This window comes from Gracilinanus agilis, chromosome 1 (assembly GCF_016433145.1).
Source record: "Gracilinanus agilis isolate LMUSP501 chromosome 1, AgileGrace, whole genome shotgun sequence".
Lineage (NCBI taxonomy): Eukaryota > Metazoa > Chordata > Mammalia > Didelphimorphia > Didelphidae > Gracilinanus > Gracilinanus agilis.
The window spans coordinates 696,947,762-696,969,772 of record NC_058130.1 but is presented as its reverse complement, the minus strand read 5'-3'; the positions used below and the strand labels follow the sequence as shown (position 1 = coordinate 696,969,772).

Below are 22,011 nucleotides of genomic sequence, written 5' to 3'. Positions count from 1 at the left end.
ATCAACAATTACTCATCAATGATCATTGTAAGAGAGAATCCCTTATATTTGTACATATAGCACTTTCCACCACATTAGCCCCATTTGGGCTGCATTTTTCCTCCTATTATGATTTAATCAACATCACCAGTGTCACCTGACTCGTCAACATCACCATTCCCAGAACTGATGTTATTAACATTGAATTCCAAACACTACCATCAGTATGACAGTTCCCCAGCATCAGCATCACTATTGTCATCACTATTGCTGTTGTATTCCCATCACCTTCATCAGCATCACTGTCATAATCATTACCATAGCTATCCCCATGACTTCATTCATCATTACTAGCCTCTTCATCCTCACTACCACACCATCATCATCACAATTTTATTCATCATCATTACTACTATCATCACCTACATAAGATTATGCCAAGGTAAAACCAATAGGGAAGTTAGTATGGCCAAGAACTAAACTTGAAGGACCCTGGTTTTATGATTCCTCTCTAGCAACATTCCCAACACTGTTCTCCTTAGTGCCAGGCTCAGACCATACAGGATTGAAGGATACCTCTCCAAAATCCAATCTAAGATTTAACATCCCTTGCACACCAATAATTTCCCAGTAATAAAGCATGTCAATCGATATCTTTTTTCTATTTACCTTTCTTCAAGGTCTAGCACTAATTCCACCTCTACCACAAAACTTTCTTTGACTCCTCTATGAAGGGGGATCATTTCTTTCCCTAGAGATAATAGAGCTTTTACAGTCTAAATCACCTTATCGTGCCTTTGATACACTCTGTCTAATATTGATCTCTAGGGTCTCAAAGCCTACTTCAGTTCCTTGGACAAAGAACATGTATACAACAGGATCAGGAATAAGAACATCCCTTGTGTTTATACATATAGCACTTTCCACTACATTAGCCCATGTGGGCTACATTTTTTCTTCCTATTATGATTTGTTTGTATAAAACCCAAGTGCAGCCCATGGTTGGTGCTGTTTCAGCACATATCTACAATGTGTTTTTTTTTCTTTCACAAAGCTCTAAAAGCCTGAGAATATGATATAGAAAGTGTCCTGAAATTAACTTTTTAAAAACCTGACTCCCAATCTCAGTTCTACCTCTTACTACCTATGTGACTTTGAGCAAGTCACTTCCCCATCTCTTGGCTTTGATGTTCTCATCAATAAAATTAGGAGACTGGACTGGATGATCTTTAAGGTCCCTTGAGAGAACTTTTATGAGTTGAAACCTATATTTGAACTAGCATGTTGCTTTTCAATCCATTTTCTCAGTTGATCTTTATTAGTGTTCTCAGAGGCAAGGCAAGGGATTATTCTACCTACATTATTGATGAGAATATTGAGGTCTAGAGAAGTAAAGGGCTTTTCCTACCATGACTATGGCACTTTAAACATTTACAAAATGCTCCTTATGAGGTAGGTGCTATTATCCCCATTTCACAGAAGAAGAACCTGAGGCTCAAGTTAAGGGCCTTGGCCAGGGACTTATAGAAAGTAAATGTTAGAGGTAGGAAATGAGCCCAGGCCTTTTGATGCCCATCCAGTGCACTTTAAACATACTGCACTACATAGTATTCCCTCCAGATCAGAAATCCTTTTGTCAAAATCCCCAAGCAAGCGTTGGTTGCATTCTACACTTACTAAGCACCTACTATTTGTGCCATTCAGTGCCCTGAGTAATGTGAAGAATAGAAGAAAATAAGAGAATGTCCCTGTCCTCTCAAGTAGTTTTACATTTTTCCCGAGGAGGCAAGGGAGTCAAGAGAAACAAGAAGAAACACAAAGTAGACTATGTGGTATAGTGTGATAGCAGTCCACAGAAATCAAGGAAAACTTCCTAAAGAGAACAATGTTTGATCTGGAGTTTGATGGAGGATATAAGTTGGATAAGTAGGGAGAAAGAAGAGGGAGCTATCTCCAGTGGGGAGGGATGAGGACAGGGAAGGAGAGGCTCATGTCCTTTTGTAGGTCCTCCATCGATGCCAATAGCTCTGTCCTATCTTCCCCTTTTTCTCTCCCCCAGCACATGTACACCTGGCTGTCCTCTGAGAAGGTTCATGAGCGTCAGCGGGCTGTTAGGAGCTGCATGGTTCTTCTCAAGTTTCTGGCCCAGAATGCCTGCCTGGATGTGAGTATGGTCAACTTGGGCCCATCCCTAAACCCACCTTACTGCATCCCTTCCTGTTGGACATGGAGATATATGAGTGAGTTCTTCTACATTATAGACTGTAGATCTAGGAGCTCCAGAAAATAAGTCAGCCCTAATCCCCATCTCCTGCCAGGATTGTACTTGAAAGAAGGAATAGGTTGGCCCGTAATTATACCTAAGGAAGGAGAACGCATGTCCACCCTGACTGCATAAGCATCATGCCTTCCTTATCACTATTACATGCTACCATGCTAGGCTGGGAGGTGGGGGAAGGTAATGTATCAGAGGCTTCCAAACCCAGGACTTATAACACCAAATTATTTGTTCTTTCCATTATGCCATACTGCCCACCCTTCCCTGCTTTCTTTTCATCATTCTCTCTCCTCTTTTGGCATTCTCTATATATTTTATTATTCTTCTTTAGTCATTTATCTGTTGGGTCTGATTCTTCATGACCCCATTTGGGTTTTGTTGGCAAGAATTCTGAAGTGGTTTGCCACTTCCTTCTCCAAGTAATTTTACAGATGAGGAAACTGAGGCAAACACAGGGTTAAGTGATTTGCCCAGGATTACCTAGCTAGTAAGTGTCTGAGACCAGATTTGAACTCAGGAAAATGTCTTCCTGACTCTAGGACTGGCATTGCACCTAGCTGCCCCCTTCACTTCTGTCTCTGTCTCTTTCTCTCTACATATATGTATATGTATGCACATAGACATGCATAGAAAATGGAAAGTTTTATTGTTTATAGAATAGCCTAGCTGGATTCCAATTTGCTGGCAACATCCAAAGCATTTTAGTCGTGGACATGTCAGACTTAGGTCTACTCTCCATCAGGCCAGATCACTATTTTGTCCTTGGTCAAATTGATTTCATACTATTTCTTTACCACTTACTTTTTTAAAAAAACCATTAGAATCCATACTGTGTATTGGTTCTAAGGCAGAAGGGTGATAAGGGTTAGACAATGGGAGTTAAGTGACTTGCCCAGGGTCACACAGCTAGGAAGTGTCCAAGGCCAGATTTGAACATAGGACCTCCCGCTTCTAGACCTGGTTCTCAATTCACTAAGCTACCCAGCTGCCTCCTTTTCCACCTATTTGATCCCATGTTTACTGGCCTTAACATCCACAAAAAATAATGGCAGGATGAGGGTGAGGTTGGGGATTGTTCGATCTTCTTCATAACAGACCCATTAATCAAAGGAAACTCAATGATGCCATTGTAAGCAAGTTTGTTAGTCCAAGACTTTCCTGAGGGTACTTGGACTGACTTTGAACCTGAAGTGGCTGGGGTTGCCAGAGGGTGGGAGACATTCGGATTTTCAGGTTTTTTGTGGCTATGGATAGATACTCTTCTTCATTGCCTTCTTGACCTTCAAGAACTATGACTTGGCTTCTGTCTTAGGGACAACTTATTTCTCTGCCTTTGAATACCATCTTGGAGGAAAGAGTGCATAATACTGCTTCTTGAAACACTGAAAAATGAGTATTCATGCTATAAGAATACTTTGGCTAAGCCCAGAGTTACATTTGAGTAGCTCTCTGATCTTACCATCGTGGATATTCCCTCAAATCCTACAGACTTGGACCATCAATGCCTGCCTAACTTGGGTGATTCTTGTCCATGTTCTTCCATAAATTCACCTCAGAGGTTTCACCAAACACATCCCAGAAGCCTCTCTTCTCCTAAGATCAGAAAGATACCAATGGAGCTGTCCACATTAGCTCCTGAGCTCACCACACTGAGTAGTTATGAGCCACATTCAGGAAGCTCCATAATAGACCAGGAATTGATGCAACCAGCCTATCATCCTTAAACAAAAACCATCTGAAGGGTATCACAGTCTCTTAATAGGCATCCTTTTGGACTTTGCATTATAACCAGCACCTTAAATCTCCCTCTTTTATACCCCAATTATATTTTCCTATTTGTGTTTTCTCTCACTCCCTGAAATCACTCTGTATTCACTATATATATATTTATACATGTCAACATGTCTACACATAGAAATATACCTATATATGTGGATGTGTGTACATATATGTTTGCATACTACAAAATGTAAGCTTCTCACTCTCCATACCTTGAGGAAAGAAATTTATCTATTATTCTTATATCGCTTGTATCTACTATACACGTAGGTGCTTAATAATTGCTTGTTGAATTAAAACAACTTGAATATTCATAATCAGAATCATTCAGTTAAATTACTTCTGGCTTCTGTCAAGGATCCTTATCTGATTTTAATATATGCATGGGAGACTTGTTAGAAAAGAGCCTTTTAAAAAAGCTGCATTTTGCTCTATCTACATAAGCAAATACCATCTTTTCTTTCCACTTTTGGGTAATCATCAAACTTAGAAGAAATCTGTAATGACCTTTCAGTTGTTGTAAGACATTAAAAACATAGGACCCTTTAGAAACTCATAAAGAGTTCTGGAATATTCCTCTCTCCAAGTGGTCACTATTTTCTATTAGTGAGTTCCTCATTCTTTTCCTAGCTCAGCTTCTCTTCTGGGCTTCTCTGCCATGCCTCAACTGCCTTCTCACCCTGCAAATCCCTCCACCTCTCTAGCCCCCTTCTCCCATTGTTAAGTTCCTCCCAGGACTTCCTTTTTGATGGAAGACCCAAGCAAGCCATCCTTCATTCCTCTCCCGGGTCTGCTTCTACATCCTTCGCCCTGACCAGTACTTCTCCTTTTCCTCCATTCCCTGCTATTCAGCTCCATTTGATGTGTTTCCTTCCCTCATTAGAACGTAAGCTCCTTGAGAGCAGAAACTGTTTTTGGTTTGTTTTTTTTTTTTTTTTTTGCTTTTCATTGTGTCCCCAACCTTTGGCACAACACCTGGCACATAGTAAGAATTTAACATATGATTGGTGATTTGTCTTATGGAGGTGCTTAGGTGCATTTTAGAGGTAGAAAATCAGGACATTCCCTGGCCAGAAAGGAAGTAGGTCAGTTGTGGAAAGAGCAATAATTTAGGAATCAGATAGCCTGAATTCAAATTGTGAACCTCAGTTTCCTCATCTATACAGTGAAAGGGATGAGTTAGATGATCTCATAGGTCACTTGCAGCTTGAAGTTACAGTTATATTCTCTTCTTTATTTTCTCTTACCAGCCATCGGAGGAGTTCGGAAGAATTGGGCACATTGTGGGCATGCTGGGCATGGTATGTCAGGATCCAGATAAGGACACACAGCAACTTATGCTTGAAGCAGTTACCTACCTCCACCAAATCTTCCTTTATCAGAAAGGTGATCCCTGACAGGACCCCTAACTTTTTTTTAAACCCTTACCTTCCGTCTTAGAATCAATACTGTACATTGGTTCCAAGGTAGAAGAGTGGTAAGGGCTAGGCAATGTGGGTTAAGTGACTTGCTCAGGGTCACATAGCTAGGAAGTGTCTGAGGCCAGATTTGAACTCAGAACCTCTTGTCTCTGGGCCTGGCTCTCAACCCACTGAGCCACTCAGCTGCCCCCAGAACCCCTAACTTTTAGACTCGCATTTTCTTCTCTACACCTTCTCCTAGGAGGTCATCATCAATCATAAACCCACTTCTAAACATTGGTCAAGCCCCGAGGATTGACCTTCCTCCAACCCTGATAGTAATCTCTGTGACAACTTGCTATGTGACCATGGCCTGGCCTTGACCTCAACCCAGCAATGACTACATTTCCAAGACTGAACCCTCTCTATTCTGAACTTGCCCCAAGTCTAAGTACCATTGATTGACCTCCACAACCATAGCCTCATTCTAACTTCGATCTCACAATTTCCCTGACCTTACCCTCCATACCAGCTATATGTCTCAGCATCAACAAAACTAACTCTTGACCATGCCATCTCAGCCCCGACCTTGTCCCTAACCTTGACCACCGTACCCTAGCCCTTACCAAAGAACCAACCTTGAACTCACCATATCCCTGATCACACTCTAGTTCTAGCTTTAACTCATTCCTGATCATGTCCCAGGATCTTGACCATATTCCACATTCACACAGGTCTCATCCTGACCCAACCTGACCCAAATCTGATCCCAATTCTGACCTTATATCTAGCCCTATACACACCTCACTCTGGCTGTACCCTAAAACCATCCATATCCCCAAACTTGGAGGGTCTCTGACTGTGCCCCAACGTTTATTCTATTATTATTCTAACTCCGACTCTCTGAAATGAAAACAGAGCCAGAGAGATTTGTCTTTTAGGAAACAGCGACTATTCCTAACCATCTTCCCTCTGCAGGCGTGGAGGCACCTGTCCTTTTCAGAAATTTCCAAGAAAATGAAGAGATCCAAAGTCTGTCAGATCAGGAGCCAATACCTATGCCAGAGACTCCTCTCAACGCCAGCTCCCACATTATCAAGGTCAAAACCCTCAAGGGAATAGCAGGGTAGAGCGGGAGGGGTTGTTTTCTCTTTGGAAACATATATCTCTTCTAGGTCAACTAGAGGTCTTATCTCCCAGCCATTACTGAAGAGATTAGTGGGACAGGGAAAGAGTGTTCACCTTAAAATCAAAGGAGTTGGATTCAAATCCTACCCAGGTCCCATATCTTTCTACCCAAATGAAATCTACCTTAGAGAAGTCACTTAACTTCCCTGGACTTCGGTTTCCCCATCTATAAGATATTACCAGTTCTTTAACAGGGACAGATATACAGTACTTAATTAAAAAAAAAGATTCCTAAAATTAGACTACAAGCAAGTAAGTCATGGTCTTTGGTGATGGAGTTACTAGCCTCATAAAAAAGTAGAATTCTGTAGACATAATATAGTATGCCCAGATTTCAGCTAAGCATTTGACAGTCTTGTTATCCTGCAGAAGAAGAATGGATAGAGGTCGAATGATTATATAGTTGGTAGATTTTATGACCTGACCTAAAAGTAGTCATTAAAAGGGCCATAATACTATGCATACCATATAACCCAGAAATACCCCTCCTGGGTCTGTACCCCAAAGAGATCAGAGATAAAGGGGAAAGGACCTACTCCTCCAAAAATATGGATAGAAAATGGAGTAATATCCATCAATTGGGGAATGGCTGCACAATTTGTGGTATAGGGTTGTAATGGAATACTTATTACTCCATAAGAAATGAAAAATAGTTCAAAAAGACCTATAAAGGCTTATATGAACTGATGCAAAGTGAAGTGAGCAAAACCAGAAGAACAAATTATACAGTAACAGGAATATCATATGATGACCAACTGTGAATGACCAAACCATTATCAGCAAAACAAGATTCCAAGATAACCCAAAGGACTCATGATAAAAAAAACGCCATCCACAACTAAATAAGGAACTGTTGCAGTCTGATTGCAAATCAAGGCACACCATTTTCACTTCATGAGGTTTTTATTGTATTGTGACATGTGTCTTCTGTCAGAGCATGAGGAGTCTGGAAATAGGCATTTCATGAAAACACTGGTATAATCTATATCAGGTTGGAGGGAGGAAATCTTAATAGCAAAGTGTCAGGAAAAAATTGTCAAAAATTGTTTCTACATGTAATTTAAAAAAATTTAAGTAAAAAATGAATGTTCATTAACAGAAAGATAACTTAGCAATAGATTCTTTTTTTTACTTGTTTTTAAACCCTTAGATTTCATTTTAGAATCAATACTGTATATTGTTTGAAGGCAGAAGAGTGGTGAGCACTAAACAATGAGGATTAAGTGACTTGCCCCAGGGTCATATAGCTAAGAAGTGTCTGAGGCCAGATTTGAACATAGGACCTCCTGGCTCTAAGCCTGGCTGTCAATCTACTGAGCCATTTTGCTGTCCCAAGAGGTTCTAATGGAGTGCTTGAGATATGTGTGATTCTACTTTTTCCCTATGATTTAGATTAAGGCAAAAAGTTCATGATGATCCATTTTGCAGATGACACAAAACAAGGAAGGGGAGGATGGCTCAGGGGACCATTGTGTCATTGATTTAGACCAGGAAGGGAATGGATTCCAAGATGATCATGAAGGCCAGCAACCTCATTTTAGAATAAGAAACTGAAACAAAGAAGGAGAGAACAACTTGCCCCAGGTCACACAGGTTGAAGGTGCCAGAGAGAGCAGAAATTTTAATGAGGCAATTGAAGTTTAATGAGCAAAATGGAATTAAGGAAATCTTTATTAGGGATAGTTGTAAAGTTCTACACTTGAGTTAAGAAAAGCTAAAGAGGCTCAGGATGAGAGAGGAGGAGGGAGATGGTTTGAGTGATCCAAGACACAGATCTACTAAAGGGGTAAAGAAATTTAGATTGTTTGATAGAAAGTTAGATTGTTCTGGGGTTCAATTTCAGGTCTGTCTCCTGCTTAGACTTGGTATTATTATTATTATTATTACCATTTTATGTCATGTGTATTTTAGTGAAAAGGAACTGAATTTTTCGAGTCAAGGGAACTAACTTAGCTCTTCTAATTTACCTGTGTGACCCTGGGCAAGCGGTGTAACCCTTCTGGGCCTCCAACTTCCAAATATCTCAAAATTAAGTGGCAATATAAATATGAGTAATATCCATCAATTGGGGAATGGCTGAACAATTTGTGGTATAGGGTTGTAATAGAATACTTACTACTCCATAAGAAATTTTCTACAGCCATATAAAAATTTCTCTTGGTTCTTCTCATTTCACTTTTCATAATTTCACATTGGTCTTTCCATGTTTTGTTTTGTATTTGCATTTAATTAACTTGCTCATTTCTTATGGGGTAGTAATATTCCATCACAATTCTACGCCACAAGTTCTTCAGCCATTCATCAATCAGTGAGTATCTCCTCACTTTCCACTTTTTTGTCACTACAAAGAGAGCTGCTATATAAATATTTTAAAATATATACATTCTTTTCCTTTTTCTCCTGATCGACCTGGGAAACAAACCTAACTGTTTTTCTGCTGGATTCTAAAGGTATACACAGTTTTATAACTCTTTTGCATGATTACAGATTGCTCTCCAAAATGGTTAGATCAGTTCACAGTTCCACCAACACTGCATTAGTGTCCTCATTTTCCCACATTCATTCCAACATTTTTCATCTTTCTCTTTTATCATTTTAGCTGATCTGATAAAGTATGAGTGATATCTCAGAGACATTTTTACTTGCATTCTCTTATCAGTAATGATTTAGAACATTTTTATTTATCGAAAAATTATCTATTCATATTTTAGACCATTTATCAATTGGGTAATGCCTCATTTTGTCATAGATTTGACAAAATTGTCTACATATTTGAGACCTCTATACAGGAAGCTGCTTTTTCCAATTTTCTTTTTTTTCCTTTTAGTCTTGGCTATATTGGTTATTTATACAAATCCTTTTTAATTTAATATAATTAAAATCATGCATTTTATAGCTCACAATACTCTCTATCTCTTGTTTAGTCATAAATTCTTCTCCTATCCATAAATCTGACCTGTTCTAATTTGTTTATGAAATTCCCCCTTTATGTCTAGATCATATATCCATTTTGATCTCATCTTGGGGAATGGTGTAAGGTATTGGTCTAGACCTATTTTCCACCAAACTGCTGCCCAGATTTCCCAACCAGTTTTAAAACATGATCATTTTCCAATCAATCTGGGAGACCATCCTAGAAAAAGTGGGATTTCAAGTATGAGCTAGATGACTAAGGGGAATTAGTGAAAAGGGACAGAGAGGAACCAAAAGGATATTCAAGAAAGCTGTTAGACTTTAGAGGGACTAAGCTTTGGAACTAATAGGGCCAGAGTGGTTAGTGACCCCAGGATAACTTTTTTTCTCTTTGCCTGATGTAGGCGTTCGTGAAGCACTTCTCTTTGCCTCAGATGAAAGACCTCATCTGTACAGTGCTGGATTGTCTGAAGAGTACTTTGGATTTCCAAATAGAAACTGCAGGGGAGATGCTCACTGTCATCCTAGAAGATTTTGGCCCTCGAATGGATTCGGTAGGAATGTTTGTGGAGCACAGACTTGGATGAGGGGGGAGCAGGGCAGAGCCATAGAGTCTAGAGTTTCCTTCTCCAGGAAGAGGGACATAGACTATACCCTAAATGAGAAAGAACCCAAATGAACGGGGTGGGCTGGTTTGAAGGAGGTTGTACTGTTAAGAGCCCAGGATTTAGATTTAGAGTTAAGAGGGCCTGCATTCAGATTTGAACTCTATTTCTTGTTTGTAATTTTTTTACTTTTTTTATTTTAACAAATTTATGTTTTATTTTAACAATTTTAACAATTACTTGTTAGTAAAGTAACAAGGTCACCTGTGTGACCTTGGGCAAGTCACTTTCTCTGTGGGTCTGTAAAATCAGGAGGTTGTGTCTCTAAGGTCCCACCTAGATATAAAGTCTACCATCCTTTCGATGGATCCTCAGGGGTACACAAACTTCACCAAAATAAGTCCCAGGATACTGGACTGGCTTTTTGACTGGCTTTTCCAAGGGACTCGGGTCAATTGCTTGCTTTCCCAGTGGAAAAATACAATTTACTGACCAGTTAAGCATAGACTTTGGACCTGAGATCAATTATTTTAATTATCAATATTACTTATTTGTTATTAATATTAATTATTTCAAAATGTTTATTAGCAGCAATTATTCAATAATCAACTGATCAACTTAAGCATTTTAGAAGTGCCTACTATGTGCGAGGCACTGGAGACACAATTAAATATTCTCTGCCCTCATGGGACTGTGCTCAGTCCCACGCTCAGCTACTGTGAAAGGAGGCAGAAAGTAAAATTGAATGTCCTGTTGTGGGGTAGAGATTGAGGGATGTTGAACTATAAAGTGTCTCAGAGAACAGAGAACTAAGTCTGGACTGGAGTAATTAGGGAAAATGTGGAGAAACCAGAACTCTGGCAGGAAGATCACAAGCCAGATAAAAAGAGCAAGCATCTGTATAGCACTTCAAGATTAACAAAGCTCTTTAAGTTTGTTCATTTATTTATCCTTAGAACAGCTCTGTGAAGGGGACACTATTGTTAGCCTTATTTAACAGATGAGGAAACTGAGGCATAGAATGGCTCAGTGACTTGCCCGGGATCATATAGCTTGTAGGGTCTGAAGTTAGATTTGATTTCAGGTCTTCTTAATTAGGTCCCGAGTCATTTTCCCTATGTCACCTAACTGCCTAATACAATCCTTCTTCCCTCCCCCTTCCACTAACTCCCATCTAAATTTTCTTCATTTTTCTCTAAATTAAAAATTACTTTTTATGACAAAATACCTAGCTTCTGAAATTCAATTTAATACTCTTAAGTATTAGTTCAGTTGAGCATAATTACTTCTCTGATTACAAGAGTAATCTGAGATATGCAGAAACCAAGAGCCTATAATAATAATACCTAGCATTTATATAGCACTTTAAGGTTTATGAATACCTGTGTTCTCAAATTCAGTTTAATACTGCTTATTAGGTCTATGGAACATAAAGATCACTGGGTGTGAATCCTGAGGGGCCTAAGTTTAAGTCTAAGCATAGTTATAATTACATTTGTGACCTTGAGAAAGTCATTTTCATTCTGTGGTTCCCACTTTCCAATATCTCTTCTAACTTGATTTATGAGTGAGGATCCCTTTAGGTCCTTTTTAAAAAGCTCTTATAAATTCAATTCAACTTAATTCCAAAAATATTTGCTAAGTTCCTACTAAAGTAGCCTCTGGTTGTCCTTCATATTCAAAGACCACCAATATGGCATCCTTATGTTGGGGTCAATGTACATAGGATGTCCAACTGTGGCTGATCAAACTAATACAAGTCTAAGGGGAAATGGCAAGGTGTGGCCACAGGAAAAGACACAGATACAGGTTTAAGGCAACAGTAGAAGAAGAAGAGAGGGAGGGACCTTCAAAAGGGGCTGAAAATCCTCTCCATGAAAGGGGATTTAGTCCAGTTACCTCTAGAACAACCCTGACAGTCATCCAGCCTCTGCTGAGAACCCTTTCTAGAACTTTCCTTTTGGGTCGACAATAATTGTTGGAGAGTATTTCCTATTGGAAACCAAAATCTACCTCTCTAAATTCTCCTCATTGCCTCCCCTCTGGGGCCAAGAATTGAATCTCTCTTCCACTTGACAATCGCTAAATGTCTAAAAAGAACAAGTATGTTTGTTGTAAATCTTCTCCAGGTCAAATATCCCCATTTCTGTTATCTGTCCCCACAAAACTAGATGTCAAGTTCCCTCGATTCAATTCAGGGCAATTAAGTGCACATATGAGAAAAAAATTAATAAAGTAAATAAAGTGAAGGATGGAATGCTTTGATCTGCAATCAGACTCCAACAATTACTTCTTTGACTATAGATAACAGTTTTCATCATGAATCCCTTTGGGTTATCTTGGAAACTTACAAAGTTTAGTTCTTCACAGTTAATCATCATACAGTATTTCTGTTACTGTATACAGTGTCTTCCTGGTTCTGTTCGTGTCATTTTGCACCACTTTATATGTCTTTCTATTTTTTCTGAACTTATTTTGTATGTCACTTCTTATGATGCTTTAATATCCCATTACAACCATACACCATAACTTGTTTGGCCATTCCCACAAACTTATGGACAACTTCCCCACTTTCCAATACTTTGACAATGAAAAAAACTGCTATTAATATTTGTGTACAGTTAGTTCCTTTTCTCCTAATTCTGATTTCTTTGGGACATAGAATCAGTAGTGGTATTGCTGGATCAAAGTATATGCACAGTTTTATAGACTTTCAGGTGTAGTTCCAGATTGCTCTCCTGAATGGTTGTATCTATTCACATTTCCACATAGAGTGTATTAGTTTCCCAGTTTTTCCCACATCTCCAACATTTATCATATTCCTTTTTAGTCATATTAGCCAATATGAGAAGTGCGGGGTAATATCTCAGAACTGTTTTAATTTGCATTTCTCTCTTTAATAGTGATTTGGAGAATTTTTTTCATACAACTATAGTTTTAATTTCTTCTTCTGAAAACTGCCTGTTCATATCCTTTGACTATTTATCATTTGGGAAATTCTTTGTATTCTTATAAATTTGACTAAGTTCTCTGTATGTCTAAGAAATTAAGCCTTTCTTAGAGACACTTGCTATAAAAAAATTTTCCCCAGTATTTTGTTTCCTTTCTAATCTTTGCTGTATTGGTTTTGTTTATACAAAAAAATTAATGTAAGCAAACTTATTCACTTCATTTCTTGTAATGTTCTCTATGTGCTGTCTGGTAATAAATTCTTCTCTTATCCATAAGTCTGTCCATATTCCCCATAATTTCTTTATGGTATCACCCTTTATTTCTAGATCAAAAATCCATTTTGACTTTATCTTGGCATGAAAAATGTTGGTCTATATCTAGTTTCTGACAGGCTGTTTTCCAGTTTTCCCAGTAGGTTATTTTTCCAAATAGTAACTTCTTTCCCCAAAAGCTTGGATCTTTGGGTTTATCAAACTCTAGGTAACTATGATCCCTTACTACCATGTGTTGATTATCTAACCTATTATATTGATCCACTACTCTATCTCTTAATCAATACCACATTGTGTGGATGATTACCATTTTATAGTAGAGTTTGAGACCTGGCACAGCTAGGATTCTTTCCTTTGTATTAATTTCCTCGATATTTTTTTATCTTTTGTTCTTCCAGATGATTTCCACTGTATCCAGACATTTCACACTGTATCTCTTAATACAGCCCTTCTCTCCTTACTTTCTGCCCACTTCTGGCAGCTTGGCAGAAAGATATTTCTCCAAAGCCAACAACTCCAGGAAACTTGGGGAACATGAATTAAATTGTGATGTATCTGCACACAGACATTCCCACTCCACCAGTTCTCTGTGGTAATGCCATTAAAAGGAAAGGTTATATTTTCGTAAAGCCTAAATTCATGTCCTTGTGACTTCAGCCTTTGCTCCTATTTCTGCTCTATGAACCTAAGAAGCACTTCTTCCTCTAAGAACCTCTTGCACATGACAAAATCTCTTGGGTTCCTCTTCAGATCTAAATCTTCCCAAATGGGGTCATGAAGTCAGACATAACTGGAAATAATAATTAAACAAGAAACAAAAAATAAACAAGGGATGTTCCCCTTCCCCAACCATTCACTCCAATCTTCACTAGCCATCCGTGTTCAAAGCCATCCGTTGTCTTTGATACCTAAAACCACAACATCTATCCAGTCTCCAAGTCTTTTCACTTCTTTCTTTGCCACGTCTCTCCTATATATTTCCTCTTTTTTTTCTTCTCCCAGGTTTCAGACGTCGCCCGGATCCTCTATGGCCAGCTCACCGCCATTGAAACAGTGGTTGCCAAGAAAAAAGTTCTGAAGGGCATCTCTCTGCTATCTAGGTTCCACACCCAGGAACTAGTGGAAGCTTTTCTGGAGTATTCTCTCCCACTGGAACGGTACAATGGGGGCACCTCAGGGATCCCAGCCTTTAGCAGGGCTGTAGAACTGACTAAGTTTGCATGGTAGTAATATTCATAAATCAGAAATGGTATCCCATCAGGATGCCTGGCTATACAACAGAATACTTGTATGACCTGGCAAGGTATTTCCCCTCTCATCCCTCAGTTTCTCCATCTGGAAAATGGGACTAATAATCCTTGTGCCACCTCCCTCCCAGCTGTTATTGTAAGGAAGGTGCTTTGTAAAACTTAAAGAACACTAGAAAATGAGGTTTTTAATGTGAATGGAAAAGCCAGTATAAGATACCATCTTCCTTAGTGTGCTCCCAGACTCCCCCGTCTCAGTTTTATGATGTTACCTTCCACCACTCTCCAGAGTCTTCTGCTAGAGACTAAGAGGGATTCCCAGAAAAGTATAATGCACAGTCCCCTACTCTCAAGGGACTCTCAATCGAATGTGGAAGGCAAGATTCATGCATTTAAATCAGGCCAATACTATGGAACATAGAACATGGGACATTTTCAATTGTACAGATTCTAAAAGTGTTGAAAGAATAATATTAATAATCCCTTTTGTTTTTATAACACATATTTTCAAAGTAGTTTCTTTACAACAGCTCTTCAAAGTAGGGAAGGTGTAGGTATAACTGTTCCCATTTGACAGCTAGAAAAACTGATGCTTAGAAAAAAGTGCTATAGATCAAGGGCTCATTAAATCAGAGACTGAAGGAATCTTAAAGATCATCTAGCTCACTACCCTTATTTACACATGAGGAAACAAAGTCCCAGCCAGAGAGGAAAAGACAATGTCCAGCCCAGGATTTGAACTCAGCATTGTACTACAAACCATGGTAGGAGAAGAATTAAGGGAAAAGGGGAAGAGAAAAGGGTATTAGCGGTCAGGGAAGGTTGCCTGGAGGAAGATGGCATTTGATTTGGATCTGAAAATATGGAGTAGGATCTGTATAGGTCCAGAAGATGAGTGGGGAGAGCATTCCAGATTGCAAAAAATCATATACACAAAAGATTCTAAAGCTGAGCCAAGAATCAGGACCAAGGCTAGTTGGATACAGAAGATATCTGAATTGAATTGTATTCGTTCATGGGACAATAAAGACACCAGGTCTAGCTGGAACCATGGTTTGATATTGGGAAGTAGCAGCAACTAAACCTGGAAGGGTTGATCGTGATGAATAATTTATAGTTTCAGAAGGACCTAGAATGCCAAGTTAATGAGTTCAGGCATTATCCTGTATGTTGGGGGCCCCCAATCCTTCAGTGGGGAAATGTAATCAATAACACATTTATGACTATATAAATGTGAGGAGCTATCATTTGTTTCTTGAAGTTTCAATATCACTGGGAAGTGGGGAAAGGGGATAGCTGAGGGGATAGCCCTCTTGTTGAGCTTTTTGTGTTTGAACAACAGATCTCAAACCATTGTTTGGGGGAGGGGAGCTGCCCTAGGCACTGGGACATCTTTGAAAGTTATGGTCAGTCCCGAGGTCACAGATCTATTATAAACTCAGAATTTAACAGAGCAGGATTACAAGGCTAAAGTCAAAGACCTTGAAGGCAACATAGTGTAGTGAGAAGAGTGTGCTGGTTTTGAAGTCAAAGGATCTGAGTTCAAATGCCATTTTTAACTGTGTGACCTTGGACAAGTCACATGACCTCTCTGAGCCTCATTTTCTTATCTGTAAAATGAGGAGAGTGGGCTAAATGGGTTTCCATGGTCACTTCTGGATTTCTGGCTTTGATCAATGAGCCATGAACCAAATAAGAGTAAGAACAACACTAGCCAAGGACAGGAAATCCTCCAGTCCCATCCCAAAGTTCTGGGGTTCCTCATCTCTCAAATGAGGCAACTGCATTAAATACTCAGTGTCCCTTCTGATTTGAAACTCTGGGATCCATTTGGTTGGTAGAGCAGTGGATAGAAGATTAGACTTAGAATAAAGAAGATCTGAGTTCAAAGCTTTGGGCTGGATGTAGGAAAAAGCACCACTGCCCACCACCACCTTCAAAGACTTTTATGGTGGCCTAGCTAGAGGGAAAGGAATAAAGTTTAGAGTAAATTTAAATTTACAGTCTGGGGCCCCAATGAGGAAGTTGTGATTAAGAATATGTGCCAAGAGGAGCAGCTAGGTAGCATGGTAAATAAAACACACCAGGCCTTGAATCAGGAGGAGCTGGGTTCAAATTTGAGTTCAGACACTTCTGAGTTGTGTGACCCTGGGCAAGTCACTTAACCCTGATTGCCCCATCCTTGCCACATTTCTGTCCTAGAATTGATACTACAGCAGAGGGGAAAGATTTAAAAAATATATATGCATGTCAAGGGCTAAGCCAACCAAAATTAATATATTGCCACCTTCCCTGATTCTTACACATTTTGAGCAGTGATGCCATCAACCTTTGGCGGGCCATGGGTTCAGAGAAAATGATAGCTGCCAGAATACTCCATCTGCTGCTCAACAAGCTACAAGAGAGGCCAACTCCAGGGGATAACAACTGGACCAAGGACAATATTAACTACTTGGATTCACTGGCTGTAAGTTGTAAATGAAGGATCCTCATAGGGCCCCTTACTCTAACAGGCATCAATCAATCAATAAACATCTATTAAGGACCTACTAAGTGCCAAGTATTGGGCTAAGCACTGAAATACAAAAAAAGAGGCAAAAGACAAAAAAGAGGCAAAAGACATTCCTCATCCTCAAAGAGCTTACAATCAAACAGGAGGGAATACATATAAACAAATAGATACAAAGCAAGGGACAATTTGGAATCTCTCTTCCTCTTACCGTCTTTACGAAACAAAGACAAAGCCTGTAATCATCCTGGTGGCAACCTAGAATTAAATGGTTTTGGGGGAGAAAGTGCAGGATAAGTGGAAAATGTCAATGGTTCTGGAAATAGAAGGCCTGGGTTCCACTCCCATCTCTAACATTTACTACCTGTATGGCTCTAGCAACTTTCTTGGGCCTCAGTTTCCTCGTTTGTAAAATGAAGGGGTTAAACTGGATGACCTCTGAATCAGAGAAAATCCCCAGATTAGGAATTAGTGATTCTAGAATCCAAAATGGACAACCTTTGTGACTGTTGACAAGTCATTGACTCCTCAACTCTCAAATGAAGCAGTGGAGTGACCTTCATGTCTCTTATGACTTGGAATCCTGTGATGCTTTTGATTTTGAGGACTAGTGAATAGCAGATTAGACATGGAATAAGGAAGATCTGAATTTCAGGTCCTACCTCAGACAATTATTAGCTGAGTAACAAGCTGGGCAAGTCAGTCAATAAACATTGATTAAATGTCGACCCAATCCAGGCACTGGGGTTACAAAGAAAAGTAAAAGAGCATCCCTACTCTTTAAGAAGTCACAGATTAATGGTGGAGAGGGAACAGAACATGCAAACAACTACATATAAACAAGATATAGTTAGAATAAATTAGAGATAACCAATAGAGGAAAAGCAGCAAAATTAAAGGGGATTGGGAAAGACTTCTTACAAAAGGTGGGATCTTAGTCTGGACTCGAAGGAGGTGACTCTCTTTGCCTCAGTTTTATCTTACCTGTAAAGTGGGGAGAAGAATAGCACCTATCTTACAGTGCTGTTGTGAAGAAGACCTTTAAGGTCTCTTTTAGCTCTAAAACTATGAGTCTACAATTCCTGAAATCATTTCCATTCCCAGCCTGGTTTCCTCTTCAGAGAACAACTTCTAGGGCACCAGGCTGAGAGAAAAATGAAATCCTGTGTTTGTACATCAAACTACCTCCTCTCAGCTCCCAGGGGAGCCCTAAGATCAAGAGTCTAGAATTTCAGAGAGAAGAGCTGAGGATCACCCCCTCCTATTCCCTTCATGGTTTCAAAGGTTTCTGTCACAAGTGCTACAGAAGCTTAGAAAAAACAGAGCTAAGCAACCTGTGGTTTGAGCTTAGTAGGGAGGGTAAAAGTACTGCCATATGTCCTCCTTCTTCCATTAGACTGCATATTAGAGCTTTATGTTAGTGGTTTTTCTCCCCACTCTAACTCTAAGCTCCTTGAAGGCAAGGACCATGGAATTTCATCTCTCCTCCCACATCCAGCTTTATGTTTCAATCCATAGTTCCAGACTGCTTGCATTAGAAAGCACTCCTTTGGAGTGAGAGGACCAGGGACTGAATACTGGTCCTTCCCTCTATTACCTCTGCCACTTGGGCAAATGTCTTCATTTCTCTAAGATCCTTTTCCTCATCTGTAAAAGGTGGGAGAGGGATAATATGTTACTTAATATAATACAATATGATAACTTGGACTCCCTCCCTTAGAAAACTTTTTGTAAGAAAAAGAGCTTCAGGAACATTTTTTTATGTTGTTTAGCTGTTTCAGTCATAGCCAACTCTTCATGATTTGTTTTGGGGTTTTCTTGATAAAGATACTGGAGTGGTTTGCCATTTCCTTCTCCAAATCATTTTACAAATTAGGAAACCGAGGCAAACAGGATGAAGTGACTTGTCCAGGGTCACATAGCTTGTAAAGTATCTGAGGCTATAGGACTGTGCATTATTATAAAATTATTATAATAAAATTATATTATAAAATATAATGGATCCTGTATCTATCTGTACAGCCCTTGAATTCTTTCTCAGAATAATGCTTTCATTTTAAACTCTTATTTTCCATCTTAGAATCAATACTTATATTGGTTATAAGGCAGAAGAGAAGTAAGGGCTAGGCAGTATGGGTTAAATGGCTTGGCCAGGGACACATTGGTAGGAAGTGTCTGAGGCCAGATTTGAACTCAGGACTTCCCATCTGTGGGCCTGGCTCTCAATCCACTGAGCCACCTAGCTATCCCAGAATACTGCTTAATAAAATTCAAAGAAAATAAATTGTATTGAAATGACTTATCAAAATATTAGAAAACAAGTTGATGGATCCTAGCCTTAGCACAAAACTGGAACCAGGGAATAGGACTGAGACTAGGAAGGGACAAACCTGAGGAATTGAGTGAGAGTTGTGCCCTCTCTTCCGGGGAAATCCTCACCCTAAGATCCACTCTCTGTTGTCTTCTTCCTGGCAGGCTATGAATACTCTTTATGAAATTCAGTTTTCGCGGGAATACAAAGAGGCTGTGCAGAACTGGTACCCACAGCTCCTCCTGGGTCTTCTTACCCAGCTACACTACATCTTTGAACTCAGCTTGCTTGAGCCAACTAAGGAGAAGAATGAGAAATCAGAAGAGGAAGAAGAAATGCCCAGCCCTCGGAGGTAAGGTCCATAGGATATGGTGTGACAGGAAGGGAAGCCTTGACCTCTGGGAGTCCTGAGTCCTGGGTCTATTACTAATTCTCCAAGTAGTGATGGACAAGTCTCCTCCTCTGAGATTGTTTTCTCCTTTATAAAAGTCTAAGTGGGCTATGTGGCTTTATTCTGACATTCTATTTTCCAAGTTCTAAAGCCTCTCCTCCATCTAAGATTTTATGTTCAAAAATCCTCTACAACTCTAACATTCCATGATTGACTTTTCCCACCTGGAATATACTATGTTCTAAGGTCCCTTCCAGATCTGACATTTTGTTGATCCTCTAGAACAGATTTTAGTTATTGGTGAGGGAGTGAAGAGAAAACAAGAAGATGAGGGATGAGCAGGGAAAGAAGCCGAAGATAGATGGGAACTTGGAAAGAGCCCAGAACTTGGAGTCAGAAGACCCAAGGTCAAAAGTAATTTTTGTTACTTACCATTTGTGTGAACTTGAGCAAGTGACTTCCTCATGACAGCCTCAGTTTCTTCATCAGTAAAATGAGGAAGTTGAAATAGACGATCTCTATAGTACTGCTGTTTCCCCTCTTCCCCAGACCCCAAAGCTCTGCTGTTTAGCTCAGGTAGGAATTTCAAATATATGTTTATGTATATATATGTATATATATTTACATAGATATTTGGCAGGTAAGTGGCAGAGTGGATAAAGTAGTGCTGAGTCTGAAGTCAGGAAGGACAGAGATCAAAATCTTCCTTGGCATGTTTAACTGTATGTCCCTGGGCAAGTCACTTAACTCTCTGTTTATCTCAGTTTCCTCATCTAAAAAATGAGCAAGAGAAGGAAATGAAAAATCACTCCAGTATCTTTGCCAAGAAAACACCAAATCTGGTCATAAAGAATGGGGCATGACTCCGCACCAGATCTATGATCCTATATTTAAAAAATGGGCTTCAAAAGCAGTTATAGTGCAAGTAGGAGGAAGGACTCTGGATTCAAAGTCCCTTATGTGCTAATATTATAATGCTTGACTTTTATAATTATAAAATCCTATGTTTCTAATATTGTAATAATTTTTGAATCTATGAAAACCCTACAGGGATTCAGTTTTCCTAAACCCTAAGCATAAGAGCTTAGGGACAAGGGTAAGTATTGAACCTGCGATTTCATTGGTATAGGGAACTCCTGGCTGAGGGAACTCCCTCTACTGATATGATACAGGGCCAGCACTTTCTCTGCAAAGTGTCATCTTGGAAAGCTGCCTAGATCATTATTGATTAAAGAAATGCAAATCAAAACAACTCCAAGGTATCATCTCAGACCTATCAGATTGGCTATGAAGATAAAAGGGCAAAATGATAAATGTTGGAGAGGATGTGGAAAAAACGGAGACACTAATACACCATTAACAGAACTGTGAGCCGATCCAACCATTTTGGAGAAAAATCTGGAATTATGCTCAGAGAGTATGCCTTCTGACCCAACAATACCACTATTATTAGGTTTATTTCCTAAGGTGATCAGGGGAAAAGGAAAAGAACCTCTATGTTCTAAAATATTTATAGCTCTCTTTGTGGTAGCAAGGAGCTGGAAGTGAAGGGGATGCCTATCAATAGGGAAATGACTAAACAAGTTTTGGCTTATAATTATGATGGAATACTACTGTGTCATAAAAATAATGACAACCAAGTCAATTTTTTAAAAAAACATGAATATACCAACATGAAATTATGAAGAGTGAAACGAGCAGAATCAAGAGAACATTATATACAGCGACAGAAATATTGTTTGAACAATGATGTATATATTCACCTCCCAGAGAAAGAACTGGTAAATAGAAACAAGCAAGATAATGTTTTAAGAGCAACTGGGTGACTCAGTGGATACAGAGCCAGGTCTGGAGATAGAAGGCCCTAGGTTCAAATCTGACCTCAGACACTTCCTAGCTGTGTCACTCTGGGCAAGTCACTTAACCCCAATTGCCTGGCACCTGCTACAAAATTTTCTGCCTTGGAACTGATATTTAGTTAAGGTTTTGAAAAAAGACAGTTCTTATAAAACCATTTTTTTTGGTCAAATGATGTCTTCTGTAGTGTGGGGACTGGAGAGAAGGATGGAGGGAGTTGCCTGGGAATTTTAATGGAGAGAAAGAGGAAGGAACAATGAACTAACGAAAGAACAAACAAAAGGAAGAGAAGGTAAGAAAAATGAAAGTAAAGGAAGAAAAAGAGAGAAA

General features: G+C 39.3%; 1 protein-coding gene across 1 annotated transcript in view; it reads left to right on the top strand.

Annotated features, from left to right (window-relative positions):
* The window catches only part of LOC123255754 (maestro heat-like repeat family member 5), a 113,071-nt gene that overhangs the window by 43,888 nt on the left and 47,172 nt on the right, over positions 1 to 22,011 (top strand). The window contains exons 14-20 of the mRNA XM_044684495.1: positions 2,039 to 2,143; positions 5,287 to 5,428; positions 6,415 to 6,536; positions 9,942 to 10,091; positions 14,369 to 14,589; positions 16,930 to 17,080; positions 19,598 to 19,785. Of these exons, the coding sequence (XP_044540430.1) occupies positions 2,039 to 2,143; positions 5,287 to 5,428; positions 6,415 to 6,536; positions 9,942 to 10,091; positions 14,369 to 14,589; positions 16,930 to 17,080; positions 19,598 to 19,785 (1,079 nt within the window). The remainder of the gene's footprint in view (positions 1 to 2,038; positions 2,144 to 5,286; positions 5,429 to 6,414; positions 6,537 to 9,941; positions 10,092 to 14,368; positions 14,590 to 16,929; positions 17,081 to 19,597; positions 19,786 to 22,011) is intronic.